Here is a 16,561-nt window from a genome sequence, read left to right on the forward strand (position 1 = left end):
AATAATTTGTGACACTTAAGGCTAGTCTGGAGGTTTTAATTTGCATTAACTCAAGTTAGTCTGGTGTGAAAATGCCCACATACACACTATGCAATTCCTTACAGCACATTAACTCTGTATTTATTGTAAACTCTGGAATTCGCTTTCAAAGTGTGTGAAGTTGGATACGAATTTGGTTCTAATGTTCATGTACACAATGCTACTACAAATTACTTTTGGCACTCCTCCAGCTGCTATCCCATGCTACTTTGCTTGTGTCCATTACTCATCTGTGTGCCCGCCACTGGATGTTGACTGGGTTTCCCCCTCCACCCCACCGGTTTAAAAATTGGCATGGGGCCAAAATTGCCCATTTGCTTCTGGATTTGAATATATCAGCATTGTTGTGAGATTACTCCAGAAGCCTTACAACATGCCCAGTGCTGCCTCTTGGAGCTATGCTGTGATTCTAGATCTCCTCCTCATATGGGGAGAAGCATTGGTGCAGCAAGACCTTGTCTCCTGCCACCAGAATAAAGATCTTTTTTGTGGACATTGCTAGTCAGATGTCCATGTTCACAATTGGGACAATGACCATTGCCAGATAAAAAGCAAACAGTTCAGGAAAACTTGCATTAAAACCAAGGATGCCAGGAGAATGTCTGGGAGTGCAAATGTTATCTGTCCATTTTGTGAGGCACTGGACTGTAATTTGAGCAATTATACCATTACCAAACCCAAGGAAGGTGTGGAGCCTGCTGCTCCCCCTGCAGCCTCCTCCCCAGGGACGACTGGCAAGTGTCCTTGGAGACAGGACACAAAGAAACCAGTGAATAGTTCTTCCAGAAAGCCAGTTTGTCTTCACTCAGTACCCTGATGGCATCTTTTGGGAAGCAAATCCAATCCCAGACAGAGACCCAGTCTGGAACTGGAGAGGCAGATTCTGTGTGGAGAACCTTGGCATGAATCTATCTTTGCAGTTTATTTTTGTATTATATTGCTCTGCTAGCTTCTGTTCCAGGTGTTGCATGGCTGCAGCCACTTAAGTGGATGTGAGCTAAGAGCCTTTCTGAGTCTCTGGCGTCTGCCTCATTCGGCCTACCCTATCCATTCAGCCCTCCTGTACATGTTTTCAAAATGGCAGCTGCTCCAGCCAAGCAATCTACTTCCATCTCATGCAAATGTTTGCCTGTTGACCGTTTTCAAGCCTATCTACCTTTGTTTCTTGTTCCCACATCTGTCCTGGGTGGAGAAGCTCCCTCCGTCCCCATTTGCCAGTTCAAAAGGTCAGTCTGCAGTATGGCACAGCTGCAACCTGTACTCCACCCCTCCTCCCACAACATATTCAATAGTGAAAACATTCAATTGTGAGAAATTCAATTGTTTGTAGAGACCGTGATTACTGGAAAAGTGTATTCTCGGTTTTAGATGAGGTAGATGTAGGCATTATACGCCCATACAAGTACGAAGACTCCAGTTCCCTATAGAGGTATAAATGCTCTGTAACACACATTTGTACAGGAAAAGAGCTTTACCATAAGGTTAGGAAAGCTCTTAATGGTTTTTGCCAGGTTTACATAGAGAGAGTCTGGTAACATTGAATACTTCAGACAATCGGTGCAGAACCTTATCTACTTTTCTCTGCATGGTCACCATGTCTTCAGAGGAGATAAAGCAGAATCGGAGACAGAAATTGCTTCGTTTTTTTTGGTCTGTACATTATGCAGTATAGCTTCAATTATTCCTCCGGGTATAACTCCAATTCCCTTCCACTGCTGTAGCATCTCTGGGGAACCATCTTGGTGAATAACTTCACAGTGTATCTCACTGGTCTCCCTTTGTCTCTTTGAATAAAGCCATTATCTGCCTACTAGTCACCTGCCCTAATGTAACATCAAGAGTCAGGACAAGCTAAAGAGGATGCAGAGGGGATTACTATCCAGGTCACCTTCAGATGCTCCCCACTAATCCCTCCAACCCCATATACGACCCTCCAAGGCAAGTCTAAACTGCAAAGCCAAACCAGGAACATAATTTCCAACCCTTGTCCCCAGCCTCCAAGGCACAGTGACAAACTCAAACAGCATATATAACACAACCAAAAATCCCTATCTCTAGCTCTTCTCATGCAGATTCCATTTACTATCTCTGAGGTTTGTTGTATTAATTTAGATGGAATTAAATGGGCCAAAGGTGTTAACATAACCCAATTACTGTCTAACATTAAACAGTGTTAAACTAGGGTCAGGGTTTGGTATACAGAGACCTCTGCCTGCTTAGTACTATGGCAAACACACCATTAAAAAACATTTTAATTCTTTTTTTCCTTCTTTTCTTTATTTTTAATAAACAGTTAAAGCATTTGAAATGTAAGACTTTTTAACAACATCTTTTTCCCTTTATCTGGACAAATTTTTTAAAAGAAAAAAATCCTTGTTTGACGTCTCTTAGATGATCTCAAAGATGATGATCGCTGTCCTTTTGGGAAAAACAGAAGAAGTTAGTGGAGATGGGCTGGAGCTGCTGCTACATCCTATCCCATTTTATCTTAGATGGTGTATAGGATTCAGCTGGGTGGGTGATTCAGCTGGCAGGGTGATGTTACCTGAGTTCCTCTCACTGGCCCAGTCTCCCTTACTTTCACAAATATTGTGCAAAATACAACATGTGGCTATAATCTTAAGCAATTTTTTTTCAGCAGCTTCCAATCTAGTGCCAAAAAGTGCCACTTTCCTTTCAGATGGCCAGATGCATAGCCATCTGTATTTCTGCAACTACTGAGACTATAATTAAATTGTTCCTTCCTTCTGTCCAAGTGGCCTGTAAATGGTTTTATTCACCAGGGAAGCAGAGGATAAGCTGAGTCTCCCAGGAAACCAGAGCAGTCTTCACATCATTAATGTCCATATTGATTCTGGGGGCAAAGTGTCCCTTTTTTCCAAAAGATCATAGCATCCTGGCCCTTTCCAGACTACCTTGCATTTATGTTTATAAACCTGGTCAACCAAGCCTTGGAGCACCGTTTAGAAATCTTTCTGTTTATGAATTCTGAGCCTTGGTGAGGGAACCAATGATAGGCAGATGGATCCCATCTGTTTTCCTAGTACAGTTTGGGAACCCCATGTATCTAAAGCCATAGCTCTCCTGAGCATTACCAAGCTTCATAATTCAGTGCAACAATACCTTTTCCATGGCATCACACACTGGCATGACAGTGGCCCCAATAGTTGATCTCACTGAGCTAAATTGGTTGGCTATGTGCCAATGACGTTTGGGGGTGGCATGTTTCTATATGGCAGTGGTGACTTACTACTTCATGGGTGTGGAGCATTGCATGTTGATATGCTGCTGCTACAGCTCCAGGGTCAGTTCAGTACATATCTCATAAAAGGTTGACTTCACTATCCTGAAATTCTTTTGCCACTGCTGGTCATTCCAGGTTACAGAATGATCCTTTCCTGCCAATCAAAGCTGGCGTCCCAACCACAGAAATGGTGGTGCAGTGTGTGAAACAGCTCTTATAATAGCAGATGCTCAGTGTCCTCCTCATGTTCCTTGTCCTGTTTTCTCCACTGCTGCTGTTGTGAGAAGAGCCACTGGTGCAGCCACATTTCTACTTGGTGATGTGCTGGATGAAGTCCAAAACCAAAGCCACCTTGTTTTGAGTGCTGAAATGTAGCCTATCCCAAGCAGTGTCTGTGTATTCACAGTTGTCAGCATAGGGTGCATGCTGGCCAACAGCAATTAGAAAATGGTGCTAGTCACCCAGAAAGGAAGCATAGGCTGGAGAGTGTAGAATCATGTTTGTTTGTTTTTTTTAAATTTGAACTTGCTTGGCTTCCGCTATGCATCCCACAATGAGAAAAATTCCACAATGCACACAAAGGACCATAAACAACTTGAGTTCTGTAGCACTTTAAAGACTTTAAAGTGCTACAGAACTCAAGTTGTTTTTGCTGTATACAGACTATCACGGCTACCCCTCTCGAACTCTTCTACAAAGGACCATGGGATTCCCTCGAAGAATGCCATGTGCTCAGTATGCAATAAGCCCCCGCCATTTCTTGCAAATTGAAAGAGAGCACAGCCATCCTGGATACATGCGATTAGTGTGGCTTACATATTGCATGCTAACTCATTGTGGATTAACCCTCACCATGGTGTAGTCAAGCTCATAGTGATGTCTTGAGAAATTAGAATTCTAGGACTGGAAGGGACCTTGAGAGGTCATCTAGTCCAGTCCACTGCACTTATGGCAAGACTAAGAATTATCAATTTATTAACAAATTGACAAATTTGTATTGTCTACATTTATCATTCCACCCAAGATGCTTTAAAGTATGTGGTCAGTTATGTGAGCTTTCTAAACATATTTTACTAATAGTAAAGAGTTTGTGAAGACTATCTATATTCATGATTCTCCTCTTCTTGAGATTACAGGGTGAGTCAAATCTACCAAAAGAGGTCTGTTTGCTTTTGCAGGGAAGAAGTGTTCAAGTGCTTGCTTGGCTGTGAATTGCTATCAGAGAATTCTTTCCCTCAGCGGTACCCATGGGGCAGCTTGAGCCCCCTCTCCTTTCTGATGCCACTGTGTGTTGGCATAAGAATGTGGAGCTACCCCTGACCCCTCTCAATTCCTTCATGCTGCCAGCAACAGTTGTCACAACAAACTTTAGCTTACTTATAAATGCTTCCCTCAATCCTTTTTATATATACCCTCTTATTGTTAGTTATCTATCTAACTAACTCATTCTTTAGTTTAGTTTAGCTAGTTATACTGGTAATTTAGTGTTATGTGTTTTGGACTAAATTTCCTTTTAGATACCAGGCTCAGTACCAGAACGGTGCTGCACTCACCGGGGTTTGTCCTACCACAGTTACACTAAACCCATGCCAGTCAGTGATCACCATCCAGCCTGTTTTAAGTGTTTGGGGGGGAATCCCATATCAGTGACATATGTCACATCTCCAAGAGGTTTAAGCTCCCACAAGTAGTGGACATCTTGGTATCAGTAGCCCCTGCCAGGGATATGAATATTTGTATTCCTGTCATCCCCCGGGTTCCTTTTTGGTGCCAGCTGCTAATGAATGGGAAAGATAGGGGCACCAAGCATCGACACTGACTGGCAAAGGTGCAAAGGGGCTGGACTTGTTTGGATTTAATCTTTATTTCACAGGGAGTCTTCACCTCAGGATTGCAAATCAGCAGGCACTTCTGAGCTGCCATGACTTCACCCTCTGGGAGAACGTTATAACATTTAAAGACAGTCTGCTAGAGGATTTTAAGCAGGAGTTTGCAGTACTCCTGGATGATGGCAAGCTGATTGCCAGAGCTGCTCTCCACGGCAATTGACAGGCCAGCTGGTTGGTAGCTATAGTGGAAATGCAGATGGCACTGGGTAGGGTAAGGGGTTCTCTGATTTATTAATGAGGTGTGCAGAGGTTACAAGATAAAGTTAAGGTTAGTATTGGAGCTATAAATGTAAATTTGCTAGTTACAACATTTATGATGTTTTAAACAATTCTTGTTGTTTTAAAGGGAAATATGTAGACCATAAGTCTATTAATCCTTTTTTGGTCAGGAAATGATAGAGGTGTTAGAGATTCTTATAACTTGATTTGTACTAGTGCTGTTTCTGTCTCAAGTCAAATACTTGATTTTTATTCAGGGTCTGGTATCCAGTATTTGCATGAAAACAGAATTATACACAGAGATCTAAAGCCTGAAAATATTGTTCTACAGGATGATGGTGGAAAGGTAAGTCATATAACTATGCCAGTGAATATCACCTTTGCTGTCCCAAACATCAGACCTGGAGGTTGTTTTGCAATTTTGCCTTGACTGATTGAAATGAAAAATGGCTACTGCTTTCTTACTGAGTCTAGCATTGAATCCCATTGAACGATGCTCATGCAAAGGACAACCATGATTTTAATAAAGTTCACATTCCCTCTTAATGTTACAAATTCTTTTTGCTTGTCCTTGAAGACTTGTCAATTGATCAGTCACTTTACCATAAAGTACCAACATTTTTTTTCATCTAGTGCTCCTGCTTCCTGCCAGTATCAGCAATGTGACATTGATTGTATCCTGACATATATTTTGGATTTCTATAGGGTGCTCATACAATCAAGATTGTTCTTGTGCTCAGTTAGATCTATTTCTTAGTAAAAGTGGTATTCATGATTTACTATTTTTCTGTGTACTTTTTTTTTAATATCAAAATATACCTTGTAAATCCTCAAAAGTTCAGATGCTGTGTTCAGTCAAACCCAATTCAACTAGTTTCAGGATAATGAATTGTGTATGCATATTGCTCTAAAAATGAATGAGCTTGGCTTACATGGCTAAACAACTCTGTGTAGCATTTCATGTTTGTTTTAAATCTTGGATTTGTTCTTGGATGTTCAATTCTGCCTCTCTCCCCCCTTCCCCTGTTGCCCATCCTTGAGAGTCTATTTCTTTGAATTTGCCCTTTTAATTATGTTTTATCAAACACTTGCCTTGGATGTTTACAGATAATTCACAAAATAATAGACTTGGGATATGCCAAGGATCTGGATCAGGGCAGTTTATGTACATCATTTGTTGGGACCTTACAATATTTGGTAAGTTTTTTCTGTTTTCCCTCCCCTCCCCCCCATGTTTACAATTTACTTTGACATAAATCAGCACAATTGTACTTGCATGTGTTCCTCAAATTGTATATCTTCCAGAAGTAGAAAAAAATACATTTCTCTGGAGTTTTGTAATTTTAAAAATAGTGTGATACTATTGTTTTTTAGGCCCCAGAACTCTTTGAGAATAAGTCCTACACTGTTACTGTGGATTATTGGAGCTTTGGAACAATGGTGTTCGAATGCATTGCAGGATTTAGACCCTTTTTACACAATCTACAGCCATTTACCTGGTAAGACATTTGTGCTATGAGAGAGGGTGCCTGGGTCTGATAGAGTTGCTCTTTTTGTGGGGAGGTGACTGTGTGAACTAAAGTAAAATAAGAGTACACAAAGTCAATTTGTACACAGAGAATTTTATTTTGTAGGCATGAAAAAATCAAGAAAAAGAATCCAAAGCACATCTTTGCTTCTGAAGAGATGACTGGAGAGGTTCGGTTTAGTACGTATTTGCCGCAGCCTAATAGTCTCTGTAGGTAAGTATATTCATAGTTTTGTGTATATTAATCTCTGAGTTTTCTTTTAAACCATTAAGAGCCAGTAATGCATATGACCAGATTTATTATTTCAGGCAGTTTTGCAGGAAAATGGCCATAATTTTACTACAAATCAAAAATATGAAAAGTGCTGCATGTTCCTGTTAATGTGTTTTGCAACACAATAAAACTAATAGCTAGCAGTTATCTAGCACTTTATCCAAAACCTTTGAGATTTCTTATGGTTTAGGAGTGAAAAAGGGGAATGCTGGAATATTGTGGTTCTCCTTAGAGTAATTATCCATAGAATGTTCCCCTACTGGTGTTGCACATGTACCTCATGTGCCAGAGTACAGTCTTGTGCCCTGAGTCTTGTCATGCCCTTCTGCAAGGGGATATAAGAGCTAAGCGCATCAGTTGCCATTAGACCCTCCCAACTGCCTCATGACTTGAAACATTCTCTCTCTTTGCGACTCAGCAACCTTCCCTATCAGTTAATTAATTTAAAGTTAGTAGCAGTTAGTTAGCCATCGGCAATTTATTAATTGTTAGGACTTTAAGCTTTAACTAAATTTTAGCCAAAATTAGTTTGAAACCTGGGATGACCTCTTTTAGGTCTCCAGTTTCAAGTACTGTCTGGCATGCAGTGGAGTTATGTCAGTAATGAATGGACACAATGTGCCATTGTCTCAGAAAATCCTATGACCCTGGCAAATATTTGAATATCTTTGGTATCCAATTGCTTTAAATGCAAAGTTTATGTATTATTGGGGGCTGGCATTGTATGTAACCCCTCTAGGTTGAAGATGTGATGTGGGACCTGAGTGTTCAAAGGATTATATTGAAAATGTGCCAGACAAGAATGGAGTTTTGCGATAAGAAGTGTGAAGTGGCTTTCCTGGGGAAATATCTAACAGGAAGTTAATGCAAATTCTCCTCCTCTGGTTGTGCAAAAACCCTGCCTTTTGAAGCTTGTCCCTTGAGGAGAAGATCTTTATCTGCTGATTACTGGTTCCCAGATAAAGGAGATCAAAGGCCTGAGATGTATTCAAAAAATGGTTGAACTTTCTAGCTATGGTTCCAGTTCTGAATCTGAGACAGTTATAAACTTGTATTTGTGGGGACACCCCATTTGATGGTTTTGGAGGACTGACATCTACCAGCGCCTGAGATTGGAATTGGGGTGACCTTTTGTAAACTTTTTAGCATAACCTTAGGTTCTTTTATGGTTTTTAATGTTTTTTCTGTAATGCTTTCACATTAAGAATAAATGTTCCTACTTAGAAAGAGCTGTGGGGTAACTTGTAATTGCTGGCAATTATGATGTTCATGGCCTTTGGAGAGAAAGCAAAGTGCAGGCACCAGCCTGTTTAGGCAGTCTGGCTTGTTGGGAATATCAGAATGTAAGCCAGTGAATTTTGTAGCCTTAAAAACCTCCAGTCAGAAGGTGGGGAGAGAGACTGATTTCTGCCCAAGAGAAGTGATGGTTGCAAGCCTTTAAGTGAGTGCCCTTGGTGGACCATGGAGTGGGAATACAGGCAGCTACCTTGAAACTGACAGTCAGGTTCCTGGAGGTCCTGAAAAGCTAACAATCCCATCTGCGAAGAACTCAGCACTGCCAGAAGCCCATGCACACCACTGCTCCGTCATTGACCCCAGAAAAAATATCTGATTGGGCACTGATAGGCCTAGACCTGATAACATGTAGGCTTCAGGTGCTGCAAAGGTTCATGGCACTAAAGGCCTGTTGATCCTGCCAGAACTGGAATGCTGTCTCCTTGACATTGGGAGCGGTACCGAGACATCAAACCGCCTTGGTGCCCCTAGAGATGGGTTCCCTCTGCACTGAGAGGCACAGCTTCTCGAATGAAAACTGAATGTGCTTTCTCTAACGATTCTGATGAGGCATCCAGTGATGATAGATCAGAACCAGGGACATATTCCCCAAGAAGATTCCCACTATCTTCATACAGGGAATGTAGACACTCCTTTATGGAGAGATACTGGGACATTCATTCCTTACACCCTGGCCAGTGGAACCGTACCAGCCCATACTGAGGTGGCCATATTATGGTCCATGGTCCTTCCAGAACAAGACTGAACACTAGGATATCCAGCCACCCAGAAGGCCCCCATCACCCACAGTGTACAGGCCAGAGCCAGAACTGATACCTCCACCAAGAACCAACCCCCTACAACTTCGAAAGGAGGATGTTGAACTACCACTAAATGAAGAGGTCCTGGCACTGATGACCTCGTCATCATCCTTGCCAGATGAGATGGTGTTTCTGCAGGGAACCCTGCAATCTGGCAATAGATGGGGCTTTCAGGAAGTGCTTAAAAGAATATCGGAAGTCCTCCAGCATGCCCATGGAGAAGTACAGAAGCAAACCTACAGATAATTGGACTTTCTCCAATCTGCAGTACCAGGGAAAGTAGCTTTTTGCACTGACTAAGCTACCATAGATCCTGCCAAATTACTCTGGCAGACACCAGCCTCAGTAGCTCCATTTTCTAAAAAATGGACAAAGCACCCAGAGGAGCTGCATTATTTTATACATACTCACACTTCCTCACTGGCTGTTACAATAGGCAATGAGAAGGGAATACAAACAAGGTCAACACTCAATTTATGTGGCAGGAAATTTTACTGTCAGTTACTTTACGGTTTAGGATGGTGAACTACAAGGCCCTTCTGGCCAGATACGACTTCAGAATCTATGAAACCATAATATCGAAATAGACATATGGCCACCAGAGGTGAAGGAACACATCACGCCTCAGCTGTCCAAGGGACAGCTGGTAGCGAGGATCAGTCTGCAGATAGCTTTAGATGCAGCGGGCACTGCTTTGAGATCCAAGGCTACAGTGGTAGTTATGAGACCCTCATCTTGGCTGCAAGGCTTGGGGTTCCCATGAGAAGTCCAGACAATAATAAAGGACCTGCCGTTTGAAGGCACAGAACTCCTCAATTCTTCTTCGAGTGCTGGTCCCTATGTGTATTCCACATATGGGTAGGTGTATGTGCTATGCATCCAAGTACGGCAATTCTTACAAGCAGTGTCCGTTGGCCCACATACACGCAGTAGGTCTCGTCGTGCTTCTGGCTGAAGGTATAAGAGACAGTGTGGGCGATGCCTCTCCAGTTCCCTATTACCACTGCATGACTTGAGCTGAAATCTTATGTCATCTTTCCTTCAGCCCTTTTGCAAAACCTGTAAACAGAATTGTAAATACTTTTATTTTTCTTTGCCTGTTAGTGTAGTTAGAGTTTATAGTATGGTTAATGTACTTTTGTCTTTTCCTGACTTAGGGGTTCTCTCCCCATGATCTGTTATTCCCAGAGTCCTGGCCTTCAAGAATTGAATCTCTATCCCCTGCTGCTTCTCATCAGTGTAATTACACTGAAATGGAGTTGTTTTTCTATTTGTCAAGCTCTCAAATTCTTTCTACTTCACTTACAAAGCAAAGTATTTCAGGTCATTACCAACAACACAACAGATATGTTTTATGTGCATAGACAAGGAGCTAATTTCACACAGATGTGCAAGGAAGCTAAAGCACTATGAGATTGGTGCATCCATTCCAACATTTGCCTGATAGCAATCTGTCTAGCAGGCAAAGACAACAACCTGGCAGATCAACACATCAGAAGTGGAGAGAATCTTTGCCCTGTGGTGTCATCCAGAAATGGATCTGTCACAACAAGTGTCCAAGGTTCTGTTCAAGAGCAGGAGCAGACTGTCTATCCATTTCAGATGTGTTCCTACTCTACTAGGGAATATGTGTCCTCTGTGCCTTTCTCCTATTACTTCAAATCCAGAGAGTAATATGGAAGATGAAGCAGACAATGCCCTTGTAATTGTGGTTGCTATAGCATGGGCAAGATGGCAGTAGTTTCCAGTCCTCCTTCACCTCTCCGAGGGAGTATACTGTTCTCTCCCTGTGACCCCAGATCTGTTATCTCAGCAGGATGCCCAGATCTTGCACCCATACCTGCAGTCCCTATACTTAAGAGCATGGTCTATAGGACTAGCTGATCTGTGGGAATCTTGTCTGTCAGATGCACAACACGTGCTAAATTCCAGAAGCAAATCTACTCGTAAGTACATTGACCTCAAGTGGGTAAGTTGTGTCTTCTGGGGATCTGATTGTCATTGTCTGCATCAAATCAGTCCCTGTTTACTGCATCTGAAATTATCTAGCATCCTATCTGAAAGTCCATTTAGCACCCATGTCAGCCTACCTTGTACTAATGGACAGCATAACCTAATTTACCCATGACTTGATCAAGAAGTTTATGACTGGTGTAGTGAATGTATAGCCACCAGTCAGGGACCCCTGCTATCAAGGGACCGTAGCCTAGTCTTCACTCAATGTACGAGACCACCTTTTGAGCTGGTAGATGAAGCAGTGAGCACTAATTCATCAGTCAAGACATCATTCATTATAGCAGTAACATTGGCCAGAAGGGTAAATGAACTGCAAGTCTTCATGGTCGATCCACAGTTTTCTGTAAAGACAAAGTGGTCCTCTGTCCACATCCTAAATTCTTGCCCAATGTGGTAATTGATTTCCATCTTAACCAATGAATTTGTCTACTGGTATTCTTTCCCAGACTTCATGTGAAGTTAGGCGAGTCAGAACTCCACAAACTAGATTCTAAAAGGGCATTGGCATTCTGTTTTGATTAGAAAGTTCCCAGATTGCTTTATATCCTATAAAAAGAATAGTAAAGGTCAGGCTATTTCATCTCAGTGCTTGTCTAAATGGATTACACTGTATTGAAGAGAGCTACAAACTTGCTTGTGTCCCTCTTTCTGTAAAGGTTAGGGCACATTCCACTAGGACTAAGACAGCCTTAGATATATTCCCATTACTGAATTTTGCAGAGCTACAAAATGGACCTCAAACACTTATTAAATGTTACTCTTTGGATTTAGCATTCAGAGCTGACCTGCACTTTGATATTGAGTATCTCACCTTTCTCAGAAGACAGTATTGCATAACATACTATTCCAAAAGTGGGAATGTGTCAGGAGCCTCTTGAAGAAATACAAGTTACTCACCTGTAACCAGAGCTCTTTGGGATGGACTCTGCATGTTCACATTCCCCACCTCTCTTTCTTTGGGTCCTAATGATAATCTCTGACCTGAGAACGTGGTGGAAGGAACTGAAGTGACTGGAGTGCCACGCTCCCTTTCATTAGCCCTTCCTCAAAACATACAGCAACAGTGAAGGGAAGGGGAGTGGTGTGAGAGCTCTCCAGTTGGCACTGCTATGGAGTGTTCCACTGTCAGAACTGCACTACAGCACATCCCAAGAGTGTGAATGTGTAGAGTCCATCTCAAATGCCAGGAGCAGGTGAGTAACCTGCATTTCTCTTGTGTCCATTTGGAAATGGGGGCCTGGGATTGGACTGTCTACTGGACAAGAGCAGCAGCAAAGGCATGCCCACTCCTCTCCATTCTTCTCTGTATACCAAAGACTAACTGGGGCCATTGAAATGCGCATGTTAGACACAGGCCAATTGTTTTTCCTTTAACCTCTTTTATTTTTTTATTTTATTTTTTTTTATTTAAAAAAAAAAAAGTTTAAATCTATGAAGAGAGCATTGAAGTGGGGTGGTTTCAAAAGTCAGGAAATGCTGGAGTTAATATTTCAAAAGTAACATTACTTCTGCTGCATTATTATTCCTGTTTGTTGTTTCATATGTTGGTTTCTATTACAGTTTCTTATAGAACATATATACCATAGATTATACTGGATTCCCAATGTGGCCAAGATAATGTTGTTGTTGTTGATACCTTAACTTTTGCCTTGCCTATGGTGTAATTGTTTAACCTTAATGTTACACTTATTGAAGAAAATTAGTACAACTACTTTTCAGAGGGAGATACAAGAAAGGATACATACTTTAGGTGAAATCCTGCTTACACTGAAGTCAATGGGATTTTTGTCTCCCTTAGACTATGTCTACACTTGCCGCCAAATTCAGCAGCAGTTGACGGGAGATACGCAGGCTAGGCAGAGTAGCTTGCATATTTCCTGTTGACTTCCTAACTTCTACTTACCACGGTGTCTTCAGTGTGCTTTGCTGACAGGAAATTCCCTAACATCGACGCAGAGTTACTCCACCTGGTGGAGGTGGATTAGTAGCGTTGATTTCCGGGTCGATTGAGCGGGTCTCCAATTCCGCTCAATCAATCCGGATAAATTGATCTGACGGCAGCGAATTTGCTGCCGTCAGTGTAGACATAGCCTCAGGTTTTTTTTTCTAGTACTGGTAGAAAACGTGTGAATTAACTGGACTCTTCAAATCTTATCTAGAATGCCTGCCATTTTCGTTTGTGTTGCACATGTCAATGTATGGCTTTTGTTTTTTGTTTTTGTTTAGTATAATTGTAGAACCAATGGAGAATTGGTTACAACTGATGCTGAATTGGGATCCACAGCAGAGGGGTGGAGGTATAGACACAGAAACCAGTCGACCGAGATGTTTCCTATTAATGGATCACATACTGAATTTGAAGGTGAATTTTTAAATGTGTTATAGTTAGTCTAAATACTGATGGTGAAGAAATCTCAGTGGATAATGAATGTGTTAATCTAGTGGAAATTCTTGTACCCTCCAAATCCAATGTCAGGGGAAGCAGTCTTCCTTTCTTCAGGGAGAAAACACTTGTGCCTTAATCCAATTCATGCTTGAAGACAAGAATATCAGTCGTAATGTGACTTTTTCACCTTTATTCTGGAAGCATAAGGGTTGCTTCCTACCAATATGTGCCATGTGTTAGGGACACACTGTTGACAGTAACTAAAACTCCATTTATCTATGCAGTCTAACTTTTATATATCTGTACATCAGCACATCTTCCTTCCAGGGCAGTGTATCATTTAGCCTGATATTTTAGTGCCATTCATCTCTTGAAAGAAATTACTACTGTAAATGAAGATGACTTTGTTTTTGGTCTTACAGATAGTACACATCCTAAATATGACTTCTGCCAAGATTGTTTCTTTTCTCTTGCATCCTGAGGAAAGTCTTCATTCGCTTCAGTCTCGCATTGAGCGTGATACTGGAATAAATACTGGAAATCAAGAGTTGCTTTTAGAGATGGGAATTTCCTTGGACCCTCGGAAACCTGCTTCCCAATGTGTTATTGATGGCGTGGTAAGATTATTTTCATTTTACTCCAGTTGCCATATCTGTTTTAAGTTTTCACGTTTAAAATCTCATGGAAAATTAATTGCTTTATTTCACCACAGTGGCGATGGTAGCTGATGCTGTGGTCCTTCTGCATAGTTATTGGTTAGATAAATTCTAGCACTCTTTGCTTTACAGATGGAATTTCCTCCTTCAAGTGATTGGCCATACAGATTCCACTCTTGGTGTATGTGTGCCCCACGTGCACAAGATCACATTGTTTTGAATATCATTATCTGCTGGGGCTGTGCCTCTACCCCTTTTGCTCTCTCGCTTCCTGTAACAGAGGGAATAAGGGGTGGGACAGCTACAAACTGCACTCAGTTCCTTCTTATTGCCTATGGGTACAAGATGGAAAATTATAATGTTCTTGTTCTCTTAGTGTCCTCTGCATATTCTCACTTTTGGAATGCACCAACTAGTGCAGCTTGGATGGTGGAACCTTCTGATAGTGTCTGTCAGAGTGCTCGTGCATCCCCCCCTTGGCATTCGAGCATGGTTTGAGGCCATGGCCACAAAAGAGGGCATGGCACCAGCTGTTGCCTCAGTTCCTTCCAGCCGCAGCAGCAAAAGGACATGGACTTCTACAGATTGCAAGGATCCATAGCTATAAATAAAGAGCCTTCTATTTTCTAGACGAGTTAATAGTTTTTAGACTGAGTTAATTTTAGGAAAAGTTAGTTTTAGCTAAGTAAATATTGAGAGTTAGATATTTACCCAGTACTGACATCATGGTGGATCTAAATGTGAAAAAGCATGGATTTAAAAGGCATGTGTCATGTCCAGTAGTCTTTCCTGCATCCAACACTAATGTCCAGTAACGAAATGCTTAGGAGAGAAGTGTTCTCCTTCATGTTGTGCTGTTTGCCACACATTCACTCCTCAGGCCTATAAAGAGAGATGGAACGGATTTCAGGCCCTTTTGTTACAAGAGGCTTGTCAGCCAAGCCTCACGATCGGATACAGGTAGAAGATCTGAGGGGAAGGATAGGAGGTCCGAATTGGTTCATAGTACTTCTGGATCCAGGAAAGGCTCTGGCCTTGGGACCTTGACTGAGCTTGCGATAGCCCAGTCCTCTCATTTAACTTCAAAAATATCATGACCTTCATCAGAGCTGGTTCAGTTAAGGATCATAAAGCTCAGGAGAAATTGTCTCCACCAAGCACTTCAGTTCTGAAGAAAAGAGAAGGAAATTTGGAGCATTTGGAACTCAGTGTGGATCCAAGACCTAAAGAAATAACAACTATGGATTGTAAGGGAATGGATCTGAAAAAGGGATCAACCGAACCCAGTACCTCAACTACTAAGGTTCCTCCTTTAGTCACAGTGCAGGTTCACATAGATGTGCAACATGGACTGATCTGGCTACATATCATTTTTCTCCAAACAAGAGACCAAGAAGTCCTTTAAACCTGGGATGAGGGCAAAGAATTCTTCAGTAGCATCTTCAAGCCTCAGGTTTGACACAGAAATCGAGAGCTTTGAACCAGTTTTTTAGAAAACACTACCCATGTTTCTGAAGACTGGTCATACCATTTCTACAATGCATGATTAGCTATCACCTCCGACAGATAGCATAACCTCCCCTTAGTGTTTCTAAATGCTGTCGCATTTGAATTCCTTTCTTACTACAGTCCCCTCCTTCCCTCTCTTTTCAGGTATCTTTCCCACAAGTTGATATTAAGAACAGCTGTCTGTCAAGCTGGAGCTATAGAAGCAGCCGCATTATCTTCCGGAAACATGGGGTTCTTTTCTGTTACTTTCTGATCCCAGAGAAGACTAGAGGTCACAGACCAATTCTGGACCTCGGAGGTTTAAACAAATATATCAGAGAGTTTCAGTTCAGAATGCTAATCCTGCTATTGATTCTTCGTTCCCTGTCTACTCTCGCTTGGTTTGCTGCTGTCAATCTTAGATGCGTACTTTCATATTTCTGTAAGACCCTGATCGCAAATGTCTTTGTTTCATGCTTGGTCAAGGCTGTTCTGAGTTCAGAGTTCTGCCTCTTGGCCTCTCCACTGCACGCAGAGTTTTTATCAAATATCCGTCTCTACTAGTGGTGTACCTAAGGAGACACAGAATTTTTGTCTTCCCATACTTAGACCATTGACTGCTGAAATACCACTCCCAGGAGGAATTGAGAAGAGTAATTCGAGTCATCTGTTCTCTCTTTGAAATGTTGGGCCTTCTAACAAACAGAAGTCTCTGTCTCCTTCCTA

General features: G+C 41.8%; 1 protein-coding gene across 2 annotated transcripts in view; it reads left to right on the forward strand.

Annotated features, from left to right (window-relative positions):
* CHUK (component of inhibitor of nuclear factor kappa B kinase complex) overlaps positions 1-16,561 on the forward strand; it is an 81,536-nt gene that overhangs the window by 16,885 nt on the left and 48,090 nt on the right. For both annotated transcript variants that reach the window (XM_067538611.1, XM_067538617.1), the window contains 6 exons: positions 5,649-5,737; positions 6,499-6,588; positions 6,766-6,890; positions 7,026-7,133; positions 13,532-13,667; positions 14,114-14,308. In XM_067538611.1, coding sequence (XP_067394712.1) covers positions 5,649-5,737; positions 6,499-6,588; positions 6,766-6,890; positions 7,026-7,133; positions 13,532-13,667; positions 14,114-14,308 — 743 coding nt within the window. The remainder of the gene's footprint in view (positions 1-5,648; positions 5,738-6,498; positions 6,589-6,765; positions 6,891-7,025; positions 7,134-13,531; positions 13,668-14,113; positions 14,309-16,561) is intronic.

The sequence above is a fragment of the Emydura macquarii genome, unplaced genomic scaffold (genome assembly GCF_026122565.2).
Source record: "Emydura macquarii macquarii isolate MOO-44397 ecotype Brisbane River unplaced genomic scaffold, CSIRO-AGI_Emac_v2 contig_67, whole genome shotgun sequence".
In the NCBI taxonomy this organism is placed as follows: Eukaryota; Metazoa; Chordata; order Testudines; family Chelidae; genus Emydura; species Emydura macquarii.